The 16,483-nt window shown below is 37.2% G+C and overlaps 1 protein-coding gene across 5 annotated transcripts in view; it reads left to right on the top strand.

Moving 5' to 3' along the window:
* CKAP5 (cytoskeleton associated protein 5) overlaps window positions 1-16,483 on the top strand; it is a 102,537-nt gene that overhangs the window by 23,257 nt on the left and 62,797 nt on the right. For 3 of the 5 annotated variants that reach the window (XM_035012719.1, XM_035012720.1, XM_035012721.1), the window contains exons 2-4: window positions 11,117-11,210; window positions 11,917-12,110; window positions 13,800-14,006. In XM_035012719.1, coding sequence (XP_034868610.1) covers window positions 11,154-11,210; window positions 11,917-12,110; window positions 13,800-14,006 — 458 coding nt within the window. In that variant the 5' untranslated portion in view covers window positions 11,117-11,153. Of the gene's footprint in view, window positions 1-5,165; window positions 5,188-11,116; window positions 11,211-11,916; window positions 12,111-13,799; window positions 14,007-16,483 lie in introns of those variants that run through there. The other 2 variants (XM_035012722.1, XM_035012723.1) reach the window with 2 other exon arrangements.

The following is a 16,483-nucleotide window of genomic DNA, read 5'->3' as shown; positions in this document are numbered from 1 at the left end:
TTTCTGGCTTCCTGATAATGCAGAATACTCCAGCAAGAGGTTAATACTTGTCCTTGTTGATGGGAATTACCTGGAGGCAGTGAGGTTTTTTAAATTAGAGGGAAGGGCTTGTCATTTTGTTACTGGTTACTTAGAGATGAGCTTTTGTCTGGCTTGGCCAAGTAATAAAAATTTTAAATTTTCTGTGACAGTTACATAATTGTTATGCTTCTTTAGTCCATTTGTCCTTCCGATACAAGGTTTGAGTAAAACTTTCTGGGCCTGTATATGTGTTGTTTTATCCCTGTATTATAATAATTTTTTTTTTTGAGTGAATCTATTATCATACTTTATTGGTCAAAGGGGTTGCTTTTTGAATGGGCAGAAATTTTCCTCAAACTTACCTCACGCTTATTCTGTGCTTTTGCAGTAGCATTTCCTTAGCCAGAAGTGAGAGTCCAGGAATGGTAATCAGATCCAGGTCTCTTGTATTGTGATGGTGAAGAGCTTTTGTAGGTCAAGAGCTTGGGAATTAGCCATAAAATAGTTCACTGCCACAGCTTCTTCCCAAGTAGAAAGCCAAACAGTCTGTTTAGTAGCTGTATAATTATTCTTATAGACTGTCAAGTTATAGGAACTTCAAATAAAAGGACACTACACTTGGACCTATGAGTGGTGCAGCAGAATTGGTGGACTGAGAGAAAGGAGATACAGATTGTAGGCCCAGCTCTAACATTTCTTATGACTTAGTCTCTTGGTGCCTTACTTTTAGCTGGTTGATGAATGAGAAAATGCATAGATTGCTTGGGTCTATATGTTATAATAATACATAATGCATATTTAATAGGTACTTTGTTATTTAATTGAATACTAAACTGAAAAATCAGTTTGAAATTTATTCTAAGTTCTACCTTTATTTGTGACCTTGGAAACATTTCTTAACCTCTGGTCTAAAAATAAACAATTACATCTAAACCTTTTTCAGCAGTAGTGTGGACTGTATGGTATTTTGAGCTCTTTGGAAGATGTTTTAGATACAGCAGTGGTATAAGATTATAATATTTCTGTAGAACAGATTTATTTTAGCTGGCTTCCTTGCCTTATCCTCTGTTTCAGGCCAGGGGGAAGCCTCTTGAGAGGTCTGAATAATTTGAAAGTATGAACATTTGTAGTATGGACTAGATTGAATGAACCATAGTAAGCATCATATATAGTTCAAATTAATTTTATTAATGCTTCTCTTTGTTGGCAACTTTATTCACTCTTGAAGCATCAAACCTTACTATGTAATGACAACTTGACTTCCCATGTCTATGTTTATAAAATCCAGAATCCCCTGTTTAATCCTGGTGCCACATTTCTAACCACTTGAAGATCCTATTTCTCAAGTCTAAAACCAAACTCATCATATTCTTCACCTCTTCTCTACTCCCCCAAAAATAATCCAGAACTACTTCTGATATTTTTATGTCATTAGCACTACTGTCCTCCTAGTCACCTAGACTGGAGTCTCCTACTAGGCTCTTCCTACTCCCACATCCATACTTGCTGAGGCTTACTAATTCTAGTTCTTTATTGTAACTCCCTTCAGTCCCCCCTGCCCATCCTTTCCATTCCTAAGACCCCTATGGCTCCTATTTACCTTTGTCCTAGAGTACTGCAATAATTGCCTATCAAGATTCTATTTTTCTCTCCCTTTCAATCCATTCTACATAGATTTTTCTTTCTGAAGTAGATAGGATCGTGTCATTTCCCTGCTTCCGTCATCAGCATCTTCTGCTATTTAGCTTAATATTCAAGATTCTACATGATCTGACCCTAGTCTACCTCTCATCTTAGACTATAATAAATGGAGCCATTCACTGTTCTCTGAACATGCTCTGTACTTTCCTATCTCCAAGACTTGGCCTCTTCTTTTCTCAGCCTAGAATATTTCCTTTTCTACTTTGGTTTGTTTGTCTGTTTTTTTAAAATCCCACCTGTCATTCAGCACTGAGTTCAGATGCCATCCTTTCTGTGAGATTTTCACTGACTATCCCTCACTCACGGGTGGTTAATCCTATTTTGAATTCCCATAACCCTGATTTATCCCTTGCTTAAAGCACTTTCCACACATAATGTATTTTGTATTATGATTATTTGTTTAGACTTCTTACTTGTACTCCTGTGAGCTAGGTACATCATTGTTTGCCCATAGGGAAATTCAGTGAATGTGAATGCTTAAGGTAAAATTGGAATAGAGTAATTCCTTATTATTAGACCTTGTTATTAGAAAGGACTCTAACCTGTGCAGCCAACCCATGCACATGTAAAATGATCAGTAGCTTGAACAAATCATTCTTATTTTTCTTACCGCCTAAGGACTTTTGTTCGTAAACTTTGTTAGTTTTTTTTTTTTCTTTTTTTAAGCAGTTGGGTTTTTTTAAAGATTTTATTTATTTGAGAGAGAGAGCGAGCACAATCGGGGGGGTGGGGGGAGGGAGAAGCAGGCTCCCCGCTGAGCAGGGAGCCTGAAGTGGGGCTTGATCCCAGGACCTTGGGATCATGACCTGAGCCCAAGGCAGCTGCCTAACCAACTGAGCCACCCAGGCCCCCCTAAAAAGCAGTTTATATTTAATGAAATATAATTTATCTACCACTCACCATTTAAAGTGTACAATTCAGTGGCTTTTCTAGATTGTGCAATCATCACCACAGTCAATTTTAAAACATTTTCATTACTCCAGAAAGAAATCCCATACTACACTCCTTAGCCTTCACCCTTTTAATTTCCCCCAAACACTTCAGTCCTAGGCAAACACTGATCTACTTTCTGTCTCTATAGACTTGCCCATTCTGGATATTTCTTATAAATGGAATCATATGATATGTGGTTCTTTGTGACTGGTTTCTTTTAGTATAATGTTTTCAAGGTTCATCCATGTTATAGCATTTATTAGTACTTCATTTCTTTGGTGTGTGTCATTTTTAAGCGTGCAGGTCACTGGTATTAAATACGTTCATTATGTTATGGAACCATCACCACCATCCATATTCATAATTTTTTTCATTTTGGAAAACTGAAGCTTTATACCCTATTCCCCAATCCATCCATTCACTGACAACAACCATTCTCCTTTATGTCTCTGATTTTGACTACCTCATTTAAGTGGAATCATACAATATTTTTCTCTTTGTGGCTGGCTTATTTCACGTTAGCCTAATGGCCTCAGGGTTCATCCAGGTTCTAGCATATGTCAGAATTTCTTTTTAAGGCTAAATAATATTCCATTTTATGTGTATTCCACATTTTAGCTATTGTGAATAATGTTGCTATGAAATGAACATGGGTATACAAATATGTCTCTGAGACCCTGCTTTCAGTTCTTTTGGGCATATACCCAGAAATGGAATTGCTGGGTCATATGGTAATTCTATTTTTAATTTTTTGAGAAACTGCCATACTGTTTTCCACAGCAGCTGTACCATTTCACTTTTTTTTTTTTAAGATTTTATTTATACGAGAGAATGAGTGAGTGAGAGATAGCACAAGTAGGGGGAAGAACAGAGGGAGAGGGAGAAGCAGACTCCCTGTTGAGCAGGGAGCCCGATGTGGGGCTCATCCTGGAACTCTGGGATCATGACCTGAACTGAAGGCAGTCGCTTGATCAACTGAGCCATCCAGGTGCCCCCCCTTTTACATTCTTAACAACAGTGTACAAGGGTCTCAATTTCCCCACATCCTTGTCAACACTTGTTTTGATAGTAGCCATCCTAATAGGTGTGAGGTAGTATCTTAACAGTTTTGATATGCATTTCCATAATGATTAATAATGTTGAGCATCTTCTCATGTGCTTATTGGCCATTTGTAGATTTTCTTTGGAGAAGTGTCTAGTCTAAAGTCCTTTGCCCATTTTTTAATTGGGTTGTTGTTTTTGAGTTTTAGGAGTTGGGGTTTTTTAGAGCAGGCTCAGTCCCACGACCCCGAGATCATGACCTGAGCCAAAATCAAGAGTCAGGCACTTAACCAACTGAGCCACCCAGGCGCCCCTTAGGAGTTCTTTATAGTACTTCATTTCTTTTTATTATTGAATAATATTTCATTGGTATGGACTTAACCATATTTTTTTTATCTGTTCATCAGTGGATGGACATTTGGGTGGTTCCCATTCTTTGGCTCTTGCGAATTTAGTTTGGTTTCAGTTTGCTATGTATGTTGAAAGCAGTACTACATTCCTCTAAAGAAAACATTCGACCTTTAACTTATGTGACTTTTAATGAAATTGTTACATTGTATTCTATATGTATTCCATTTTATATAGATTCTGAGGTTCCTCTTCATTACTTCCTGTATATATTCTGAATGTTCCCAAGGCCTTTACTTTCCTTTGTGATAATGGCTAGTTAGCATTTGGAGATAGACGCAAAGTTCAGCTTTCAAATAAGTGCTGACTTTAATGACCCCTTCTCCACATGTTCTAGAATTATAGTCTACCATACTTTTGTTTTTTATTAATCTCAAGGAAAGATTTTCTTTATCAGTTGGTAGAGCCGTCTCAATAGAATGGGGGCTTTGGGGCGGGGGCAGAGGGAGGGGGTTCCACTGCATGAATAATTCCAAATTACAGTTACAATTAAAACTGAAGTCATTCCCCTCTTATCCAAAGGCAGGTTAACAGTGTTTTAAGGCCCAGTTGGGTAGTTAGACTTGATTATTAGGCAGCTGCTGATTAGGGATGATTCCCCCTTAAATTTTAAATTTAAATATCTACATTATGTAAATCCTTTTGGAGGCAAGTAAACTTGTTTTTCATATTATGCCCATTTACTCTTTATATTTTCTTTTTCTTTTTTTTTTAAGATTGTATTTATTTATTTGACAGAGAGAGTACAAGCAGAGGGAGAAGCAGGCTCCCCGCTGAGCAGGGAGCCTGATGAGGGGCTGGATCCCAGGACCCTGAAATCATGATCTGAGCCAAAGGCAGACGCTTAACCAACTGAGCCACCCAGGCACCCCTACTCTGTATTTTCTTTCTTTTTTTTTCTTTATATTCTAACCGAATTAAGTAATCACCAAAATAAATCTTTATTTATTTATTTATTTTTAAGATTTTATTTATTTATTTGACAGAGAGCGAGAGAGGGAACACAAGCAGGGGACTCAATCCCAGGACCCTGAGATCATGACCCAAGCTCAAGCCAGGTGCTTAACCGACTGAGCCACCCAGGTGCCCCTATTTTATTTTCTTTCAGACATTAAATTTATGACTTGTATTATCATTTTCAAACAACTGTTATGAGTAAAATGTTGACTAAATTCAGTTTGGGGTATTTGTGTTTGCTCTTTTAATCCTGTAGAATTACAAAATAAAGTCAATTGTATTTTGGAAATAATTATTTTCAAATTAGGAATGCCAACTACTGATAATATATAAATTGCTAACATTCGTTGAGTCCTTGCTAGATGCCAAGTACCTAGTCTTAAGAGTTTTAGATGGACTAACTCCTTTAATACCCACAATAGCCCTATGAGGAAGGCTTATCCCCTACTGATGTCCCCACTTTACACATAAGCATGCCGAGGCAATACATTTGCCTAAGTAATTTACACAAGGTCTCCTCTTAAGTGGTGGTTTTGAAGATACAGAATTTTTTTTTTAATTTAGATTTCCAGATAGAAATAGAAGGTGATAAAATTTTCTCAAGTTTGATAAAACCGTTAGTGCTTTTTGGATTATTGTGTTTTTTTTCCCCTTCCCCAGCAGACATTTATTGATCATTTTATATGTGCCAGGCAGTGTGCATGATGGTGGTTTGAGGGGCAGGCACATCTACCTGTCCTGTAAATGCTGGGTGTCATCTGAACTCTGTCCTGGACCCTCTTCTTACTGTGTACTCTTCCTTGGTGCTATCGTCCTTCCCCTTGGTTTTAATTACATTTATCTACTGGTAACTTCTAAATTTTTATCTCCAGGCCAGATCTCTCTCTCTTGAGCTCCAGGCTTAAATCTCCAAATGCTGTACTTGTCTACACTTGTGTGTATCTCAAACAGCTTGTCCAAAACTTCATCTTCCTCCCTCTCTTATACCCCTTCTACATTCACTCTGTAAGAACATTCTTTAACACTCCTTATATCTCTAAAATCCACCCGTTTTCCTTTATCTGCTTTGCTACTATCCTTAGGTCCAGGCCACCATCATCTTTGTTTTAGACTGCTGTATTCTCACTGATTTCCTTCTATTGTTACTGCCTTCTAAACCATTATTTACATTGCTTTTTTACAGGTACAACATACAGTTTTCAAAAAATGCAAGTTTGATGGCATATGTAATGTTTCCTGTTGACAGTCCTTCAAAGTTTCATTTTACACTTGGGGTAAAGTCCAAATTCCTTAACATTGCCCTCAAGACCTTCCAAGGTTTGATCTGAGCTACTTTCCAGCCTGACTTTACACCCCCTTACTTTCTGTGTTGCATTTTATACTTTATCCTTGCTGAACTTTTTTCACTTCCTCAAACTACTATAGTAAAAGAAGTTAGAATAGGTGCTATGGCAGTTTCTAAACTCTTAGCTCCATTTCTGTACTTGTCTCCGATACATTTGTGAACGAGCACAAGTCTTTGGACCACATTTTGAGTAGCTTTGAACTACAGTACACACATGGATGAATTTTACAAATGAAATATTGAATGAAAAAAGGAAGTTATGGAAGACAACACACAGATAATACTTTTCTAAAGCTCACAAATAAGCCCAGTTAATTTTGTTGTTTAGGGATGTGTGACTGTGACTGTGGCATAAAACTAAACGAACTTCAGGAAAGTGCTTCTGTGGGAAGAAGGATGGGGTAGGAAAAAAATGCACAGATGCAGTAATGTTAATGGTAGTGTTCTAATTTTTGGACTGGGTGCTAGGTCATCGGATCAATTTTATTATAATGCTTCATAACATATATTGTGTATATTTTCTTGTATATGTAAAAAAACTAAATTCTAAAGTTAATATTGAAATTAAAACAATTATGGTAGAATATTAGTGGATAAGTTCTTTTTTTTTTTCTTAGTGTATCAATCCTAGAAGAAGACAAACACAGAGCAAGAGTCCCCAGTGCCACATTTGTAAACAAACACTGTATTCATTATTTCAATGGCTGGGGAAGTTTTGGTATGAAGCAAGCCTTTCCTTTGACTAGAAAGAAGCAAAGCCATAAACACCATTTTTTAAAAACTCAGACAATAAAGTAGTAGAAGCCATTTCAGAAAGTATAACATAATGGCATCTAAATTTTATATGAGGCAATTAGGTTGGATAACCTTTTTCTTCGTGTTTTTAAAAGCAACCAACAAGAAAAAAAGAAAAAGTATTGCAGTGAACTTAAAGAATACTGACAGTCAAATGCTGACAGTTCACATTCTCTTGGTTGGGAAATGTTTGGAAAGCTTTCATTGAGTGTCTTAAAAAAACCAAAAAAACCTCAGAAGATACTGCCTTTGAAGCTCCAACTTGTGACAAGAAAGTAACTTTGGAGGTTTTCAACCCAGGCTGCACATTAGAATCACCTGAGAACTTTAAAAAAAAAAGGAGGGGCGCCTGGGTGGCTCAGCCGGTTAAGCGGCTGCCTTCGGCTCAGGTCATGATCCTGGGGTCCTGGGATCGAGCCCCACATCAGGCTCCCTGCTCAGCGGGGAGCCTGCTTCTCCCTCTCCCTCTGCCTGTCTCTCTGCCTACTTGTTCTCTCTCTCTCTCTGTCAGATAAATAAATAAAATCTTAAAAAAAAAAAAAAGAAAAAAAAATTTCTATTGAGGTGAAATTCACGTAACATAAAATTAACTCTTTTAAAGTGAACAATTCAGTTTGCCTTTTGTATAGTCACAATGTTGTGCCAGCAGCACCTTTGTCTAGTTTTCAGAACATTTCCATCACACCACAGTAAAACTCCTTACCCATTAAGCTGTTAGTTCCTATTTCCCACACTCCCCAACTCCTGGCAACCCCCAGTCTGCATTCTGTTTCTAAGGATTGATCTATTCTGGACATTTCATATAAATGGACTCCTACAATATGGGACCTTTTGTGTTTGGCTTCTTTCACTTAGCCTCATGTTTATGAAGTTCATCTGTGTGGTAGCCTGTGTCAGTACTTCATTCCCTTTTGTGGTTGAAGGCCATTGTAATTACATATCAGAATTTGTTTATTCATCCATTGATGACAATTTGGGATATTTATTGCCTCAGGTGAATAGTGGCGCTATGAATATGCATGTACATGTACTTGTTGGAATACCTGTTTTCAATTCTTTGAGTATATACCCAGAAGTAGAATTGCAGAGCCATATGATAATTCGATGTTTAACTTTTTAAGGAACCACCAAATTCGTTTACATGATGGCTGTACTATTTTTCTTTCACTTGGGGAACTCCGAAAATCCACAGATCTAATAATTTTTATTGTATTTTACAAACATATTAGTGTATAGTTACTTGAAAAATTTTTTTTAAAGATTTTTATTTATTTATTTGACAGAGCACAGCAGGGGGAGCGGCAGGCAGAGGGAGAGGGAGAAGCAGGCCCCCCCGCAGAGCAGGGAGCCGGACGCAGGGCTCGATTCCAGAACCCTGGGATCATGACCTGAGCCGAAGGCAGACGCCACCCAGGCAGCCCATTGCTTGAAATATTTAAAAAGATGTATCGTTCACTAAAGAGTTTGAGAAACACTGCATAGTTCATTCATTTAAATTGCCATATAATATTTCACTCAATGAATATACCACTATTCATTCATTTTCTGATGAACTAGTGAAGTGTTTTCAGCTTCTGGCCTTAATGAACAACATTGCTGTGAATATCTAGTGTAAGATCTTCTGGAAAGAAGTTGGCATCAATTCCTAGGGTGTATACCTAAGAATGAAGTAGAATATGTACATCTTCAACTTGGGTAATGCTTTATACTTTATAAACTGTTGTAATATTTAATAATATTAAAATGCTATTATTGGTAGTACTATTATTACTGTATACTGTACTACTTTATAAACTGCTGTACTATTTTATCTCCCACCATTGCTGCAGAATCTCTATTAAGATTTGATTCATTCTCTAAAACTCACTGCTATTCTCAGGGTTCTGGGGGTTTTGGAGAGAAGACTTAATGAAAATTCCACTTGCTCTAATAAACTTAAGTCTTCAGGTATACAACTTTCACTGGGATATTCCATACATTTCAATGGGAGGGAACAGGCTGTAAAAAAAGAGGCATTGACTGAATCATAGTATGATTCCAGTTTTGCGTTTCAGGCAAGTTACATAAATTTTATGAGCCTAGGGTGTAAAGTGGAGAGAATATCTTTCTTTGATGTAGTTGTTGTTAGTACAAAGTGAATCAACATGTTTAAAAAGTACTCCACACATCACCCAATTCATAGTAGACACCATTAAGGTACATATTCATTAAACAAATATTTATTGAAGGTGTATTTTATGTCAGACTGAGACTGGGGATGGAGAGATGAGCAGGATCCCTTCTATATTATATATAATACTGAAAAATTGGAAACAATCTAAATGTCCAGTGTTAAGATTGTTTAATTTTGGTATATTTATAAAATGGAGTGCTATGTAGCCTTTAAACATCATGTTCTCAAACATGGGAAAATGTGGCTATATGAGAAAAAGATTATAAGAGGATTATCCCTGTCTCTTTCATATAGTTTATACATTGCATGTTCATTGAAAGAACTCTAGGGGCACCTGGGTGGCACAGTTGGTTAAGCCTTGGACTCTTGGTTTGGGCTCAGATCTTGATCTCAGGGTCATAAGATCCAGCTCTGCATGGGGCTCTGTGCAGAGCACAGAGTCTACTAAAGTTTCTCTTTCCCTCTCTCCCTGCCCCCCAAGTAAATAAATAAATCTTAAAAAGAAAAGAAAAAATTCTGGAAGGATTCAAGTGGATATACACGTCAGTGCTTATCATGGTTAATAATTGGTGGTAAAATTGTTTTTTAATACTTTACTTCCTTCATATTTTGTCTACCTTCCAGATTTTCTGCAGTTGACATACATTACTTTTATAATCAGAAAAAAGGTGTTATCTAAATGAATAGCACAAAGTTGGTAAAGGAATGTTGAGTATAAACCTAACTAAAAATGATATAAACTTTATAAAGGAATGGTTCATTCAAGGGTTTAATTTTTTTACTAGTTTATGTAGTGATACTTTCTAGAGTCATATTTACCAGAATTAGATAGAGAGCTGGGTAACACTGAGATTTTTCCATATTGATTATTTTCTAAAGGAATTTTAGGTTAACCTTTATATGTATGACTTTCTTTGAAACTCTTTTCTTGCCCTTTTAAAGGCCAGGTAGCTCAGCTCTTCAGTTTTATCCTGGCTTTGTTACGTACCTAGGAAGTTCCCATTTGGGAAAATATGTAAGCGTCTTTTTTTTATTATTTATTTATTTATTTTTTAATTTAAGTAATCTCTACACCCACCATGGGGCTTGAACTCAACCCTGAGATCAAGAGTTGCATGCTCTTCTGACTGAGCCAGCCAAATGCACCATTTTTAAAATTTTTAGTTTTAATTTTTATTTTTTTTCAAAGATTTTGTTTATTTATTTGACACAGAGAGAGAGAGCACAAGTGGGCAGAGTGGCAGGCAGAGGGACATGGAGAAGCAGGCTCTCTGCTGAGCAGGGAGCCGGACCTGGGGCTCGATCCCAGGACCCCAGGATCATGACCTGAGCCGAAGGCAGCCACTAAACCAACCAAGCCACCTAGGCACCCCTGATGTGGCATTTTTTTTAAACAAATATCTCTCCCCTCTAGATTCATTTAGACTTTTTTAAAATTTTGATTGTTTGTTTACTTAAGTAAGCTCTACGCCCAACATGGGGCTTGAACTCACAACCCTGAGATCAATAGTCACATGCTCTACTGACTAAGCCCTCCAGGGTTTAGATTTTTTTGGTTAACTTTCTTTTCTTCCACTTTTTAAATGTTCGATTAATAGAATTAAATGGGCATTTGACCAAAGAATGAGCTTTTTTACTCTTATTGAGGCATACATGATAAAATAATAATCTCAGTAAATTCATTTTGTCTTACAAGACTGCTTGATTGCTAGACTTAACTAGTTACCAATTTGTTTGACCAGGAATTACTCTTAATTCTGAGGAGAAACTGGAAGCACAATGGGAGATGACAGTGAGTGGATGAAATTGCCGGTTGATCAGAAATGTGAACACAAGGTAAGACTTTCCTGGAACTCAGATTTCAGTGTCATTGGCTTACTTTGTCAGCACTTTACACTCTATGGTACAGTGTAGAGCTGCCTGATGATTACACAATACAACTGAGAAACAACATGCTTTGGAGATTAGACAATAGTATGATTTCTCATTTTTTAAAAAAGATTTTATTTATTTGAAAGAGAGAGAGCGTGTGTGCTCAAGTGAGTGATGGGAGGTGCAGAGGGAGAGAGAGGGGAGAATCTCAAGCAGATTCCTTGCTGATCGCAGAGCCTGACGTGGGGCTTGATCTCACAACCCCAAGATCATGACCTGAGCTGAAATTAGGAGTCACATGGCCGCTTAACTGCCTGAGCCAGCTGGGTGCCCCTGATATCTCATTTTTGAATCATTACATCTTTGATTATAAGTTGCATCTTTAATTGTAAGTTACATATTACAAAAAAGGAAATGCTAATACTTGGATACAAAGTGAGATATGTGTTAGGAATTCTAGATGGCCTTGGAAGAATATCGCAAATATTAAACACTTACAAGAAAAAGTTTATAAGCTAATCTTCTTTGAAAACTCTTAAACTTTTTTGTTCTAATTATGGGGTCCTTTATTCAAATTACCTGGTATAGGGTAGTCATCTCCCCATCCCCAATTAACAGTAGATAATAATATCATTAAATTGTGTTTTGTTTCAAAATACTTTTCTTTTAGCTCTGGAAAGCAAGGTTAAGTGGGTATGAAGAGGCCCTGAAGATCTTCCAGAAAATAAAGGATGAAAAGAGCCCAGAATGGTCCAAATTTTTAGGACTGATCAAAAAATTTGTGACTGATTCCAATGCAGTGGTTCAGTTGAAAGGATTAGAAGCTGCACTTGTTTATGTTGAAAATGCCCATGTAGCAGGAAAGTAAGTTGTTTCCTTCCAACTATTCTGGTAAAACCCTTGTCTGGTGCTGCATCGATTAATTTGTGTATATTTATGGATCGCTGTCCTTAGTTATTAGCACTTTTAGAAGATATTGATTTTCTTACTTTCATAGCTCCTTGGTACTTGTTTTTCATTTGGTTCTTATCTACTCTCAGAAATCTAAATGGTACATGAGATCTCTAAAGAGGAGCAAATTAGAAACGAAATCTTGAAAACCGTGCCTTAAGGTTTGATGAGCAAGTGAGTTTCCTTTTGAGCCTTTTGTGTGGGAATTAACTTTAAACCAGAGGGAAAACCTCTAGTAACTTTTAGAAGAAACTTGAGGGTGTTAGCAAAGGAATTATCAGAATTCCAGTGGAAAGCATTTGGGTATTACAAAAATCTCTTTCTACAAGGCTTCCCAGCAAGGTGATCTGAGAAACACATCTTTCTCTCTGTGGTGATTAGGCATTTTTATCTCTTAGGAGAGATGTTGCTAACTAAACAACCTCTGTGACTCCTGGCCAGTTTGACTTGAGCTGCAGATGATCCAGGTTTCTAATCACCCACTCTCCCATACCTCAGAAACCTGGTTTTCTAATGCTAGTCTTGATGTCATTGAAAGGAGCCCTCCATAAAAAAAAGGGGGGGGAACCCTCAACTTAATTGCACAAGAAAATACATACTTGACTTACTTCAAAGATTATACCAATAAAGATAATCATTAACCTGACAGTTTTGTTACCAGCATCACTGAGTTTCCCTTGTCATTAGTGAGAACATTGCTTTATTTTATTTTATTTTATTTTTTTAAAGATTTTATTTATTTATTTGACAGACACAGCGAGAGGGGGAACACAAGCAGGGGGAGTGGCAGAGGGAGAAGCAGGCTTCCCGCCGAGCAAGGGAGCCCAATGCGGGGCTCGATCCCAGGACCTCGGGATCACGACTTGAGCCAAAGGCAGATGCCTAACGACTGAGCCACCTAGGCCCCTGAGAACATTGCTTTTTTTTTTTAATTGTATTTTTCTTCTGATACCATAAACTTTTTTGACAAATACATGTAGTCCCAACCCACTCAATTCCTCTGATTTCCAATGGTACAGGTTTTATTTAATTTAGAAGAGACTCAAAGTAGTACAGTTACTGTAAAATCTTGCCAAGGAATCAGGAGCAGCCTTTTGTTATTAAAGGTACATACCCATTCCCTCCGTGAAGAAATTCTCTTATTCTAAGAAATGTTTAAAATGACCTTTTAAAAATTTTTCAAAAAAGCAAGAACTCTGTAATCCTATTTTTTTAAATATATCTGTATGTATATCTATGTATCTGTCCATGCATATAGAGAGATAAATCTGGAAGGATGGATACGAAATAGTTGAAAGTAGTTTTCTCTGGGTAATGGGATGTCAAGGGATTTTTACTTTCTTATTTGAATTTTCTACATTTATAAAGAGAAAATAGGGTTCTGTGTCATTGCCTGGTGTGACATGTCTTACACTTTTATTTGCGTAAGTTTGTCTTTCATGTCTTTCTTGAACATAAAAAATTAGAGACTCATTTACTTTATTTCTAAGCATTTTGAAAAGTATTTGTCATGTTCCCCCCCCCCCCCCATGACCTTTTCCAGCTCTTTCTACTAAAGTGTGTTTTGTGTGTGGTGGTGGTTGTTTGTACTCTATATTACAGAACCACAGGTGAAGTTGTATCGGGTGTCGTAAGTAAAGTGTTCAACCAACCCAAAGCCAAAGCCAAGGAGCTAGGCATTGAGATTTGTCTAATGTACATAGAGATTGAGAAAGGAGAGGCTGTGCAAGAAGAGCTCCTAAAAGGCCTGGACAACAAGAACCCCAAGATTGTAGTGGCCTGCATAGAGACACTGAGGAAAGCCTTAAGGTAAGACTTGTTGCTTTAGTTTTGTGAACTAGAATATCTCAGTTGAATTTGAGTTCCTGGCTTAAACAGAAATGAAAACTGCTGGACTGGACTTGGCGTGCCACACTAACCAGGAAAATTGACCTGGGAAAGCTAGTCATTCCTCAAGTGTGGCGCTTTCTATTCAGTGATTTTAGCCTTCAACTGGTGTTACATAGTTATTTTTTCTAAATCCCCTTCTAATGAAGATGAGCAGGGGAGATTTCTGACCTGTTTTCAAATTAGGAATTGGCTTTTTCGTGGAAAAGCACTCCTCAGGATATTTAAGCAGTCCTCTTGTTATCTTCAAGCATATTTATGTACTTTGAAATGTTGGCTAAAGACTGTTTATTTACTGAAGCAGACCTTTGTTTAGATGCCTTTTTAGTAAAGTAGAAGTAAATACTATATGCCTTTAAACAGAAGCACAGCAATAGCAAATAGAAAATAACTTTTACTCTTATGAAATAAATTATTTTCAGTGCTAGAATTTCTTGTTTGGCAGTGAAGTTTTTCATGAATGAGATCTTTTTCAGGAACAAGTGGCTGTAATTTGGTATGGAAATCTGAATGAGACGAACCCCTAGTTTGTTCTGATTTGGCAGTCCTTCTAATCTGATATCCTGTCCCCATTACTATCCACATGAGAAACTTTAGAAAGCAGCTCTAGTGAAATCCTAAATGTGTGGCCTATGGCAGTGACAGTCATCCCAACTCAGCTCGCTTGCAATTTTGTGTATGACCTACTTCTTAGAGAAAATGCTTCCTTTGGTGTTTATCTTACATGGAAATATCAAAATTCCTAAATTTTGTTAAATGATCCTCAATTTATAAGTCTTAAACTTTTACATTGTCTTTCGCTTGGTTCATAAAGTTCTTCTATAAAATTTATAAAATTTGACTTTCACTTAGATTCTTGTGTAATAAATTTTTCCTCATTTCAAGCCTAGTATAGTATAGTAGGTGTGTTCTTATGAGTAGTAGTTTTTATGAGTAGTGTGCTCAGTCTATCATCTTAGAAATTTATTGAATTAACTTGGTTATCAAGACTATGCTTGTTTCGGGGTGCCTGGCTGGCTCAGTTGGTGGAGCATACGACTCTTGATCTTGGGGTTGGGGCTACTTAAAAATAAAATCTAAAAAAAATTTAAAGACTGTGCTTATCTCCGTAGATATGTTCGGTCCTTAGTAATGGATCTCTCTCTCTCTCCTTTTTTTTTTTTTTTTAAAGATTTTATTTATCTGACAGACAGCTAGAAAGGGAACCCAAGCAGGGGAGGTAGGAGAGGGAGAAGCAGGCTGAGCAGGGAGCCCAATGTGGGGCTCGATCCCAGGACTCCAGGATCATGACCTGAGCTGAAGGCAGACGCTAAAGAACTGAGCCACCCAGGCACCCCAGTAATGGATCTCTTAATAAAAACATGTGTTATGCTATAATCAGCCTTTAAAGATTTTATTTATTTGAGAGAGAGAGCATGAGCAGGGGGAGGGGTAAAGGGAGAGGGAGAAGACGACTTCCCGCTGAGCAGGGAGCCCAACTCGGGGCTCAATCCCAGGACCCTGAGATCATGAGCCAAATGCAGAGGCAGATGCTTAACTGACTGAGCCACCCAGGCACCCCCATATGTGGTTTTCTATAGTAATATGTTTAGTATCAAGATGAGGTTTTGTTTTGTTAATCTGTTTTCCATGTGGACCTATTCTGTAGGTTTTTCTTACATCTTTCGGTAGGCCCGGATAGTGAAACAAAAAAATCGGATGAAACAAATCTGGTAATGTAAAGGAAGATTCCTGAGATCCCAGATGTTAGGTTCTTCAGGCACAGTGCTGAGTGCCCTGTTTCATAACCCTAAGTTCTTATTTTTCCTATAGTCTTAAAGGTCAACTGAGCCAAGTTAAAATGTTCTTTTCTATTAAAATAAAGGGTATTTTAAAGGAAATCTTGGAGATCATCTTATTTTCATGTTATGATATCTATATTTAAAATATTTACATACCACGTATCTTTCTAAATATCATTTCTGAAGGAGAGTATTTTCTGTCTCCTCTAACCTATTGGCATATGTCAGTAGCTATTACTAAAAATTTTTGTTGCATTTGTGTACAGGAGATAAATTTATACACAATAGATAAATGAGTTGACCCTTGAACAACACCGGGGTTATGGGAGCCAGCCCCCATGCAGTCAAAAATCTGTGTATAAATTTCGACTTCCCCAAAACCTAACTACCAGTAGCCTACTGTTGACTGGAAGCCTTAGAGATAACAAACAGTCGATGAACATATTTTGTATATTATCTCTATTATATACTGTATCCTTATATATAGCAAAGTAAGCTAGAGAGAAGAAAATGTTATTAAAATCAAAGGAAGAGAAAAGACATTTATAGTACTGTGCTGTAAAACATCCATGTTTGAGTGGACCCACACAATTTGAACCTGTGATGTTCAAGGGTCAA

Source organism: Mirounga leonina, unplaced genomic scaffold, assembly GCF_011800145.1.
Source record: "Mirounga leonina isolate KUSES-001 unplaced genomic scaffold, KU_Mleo_1.0 Mir_166, whole genome shotgun sequence".
Lineage (NCBI taxonomy): Eukaryota > Metazoa > Chordata > Mammalia > Carnivora > Phocidae > Mirounga > Mirounga leonina.
This window is presented reverse-complemented; position numbering and strand designations above follow the sequence as displayed.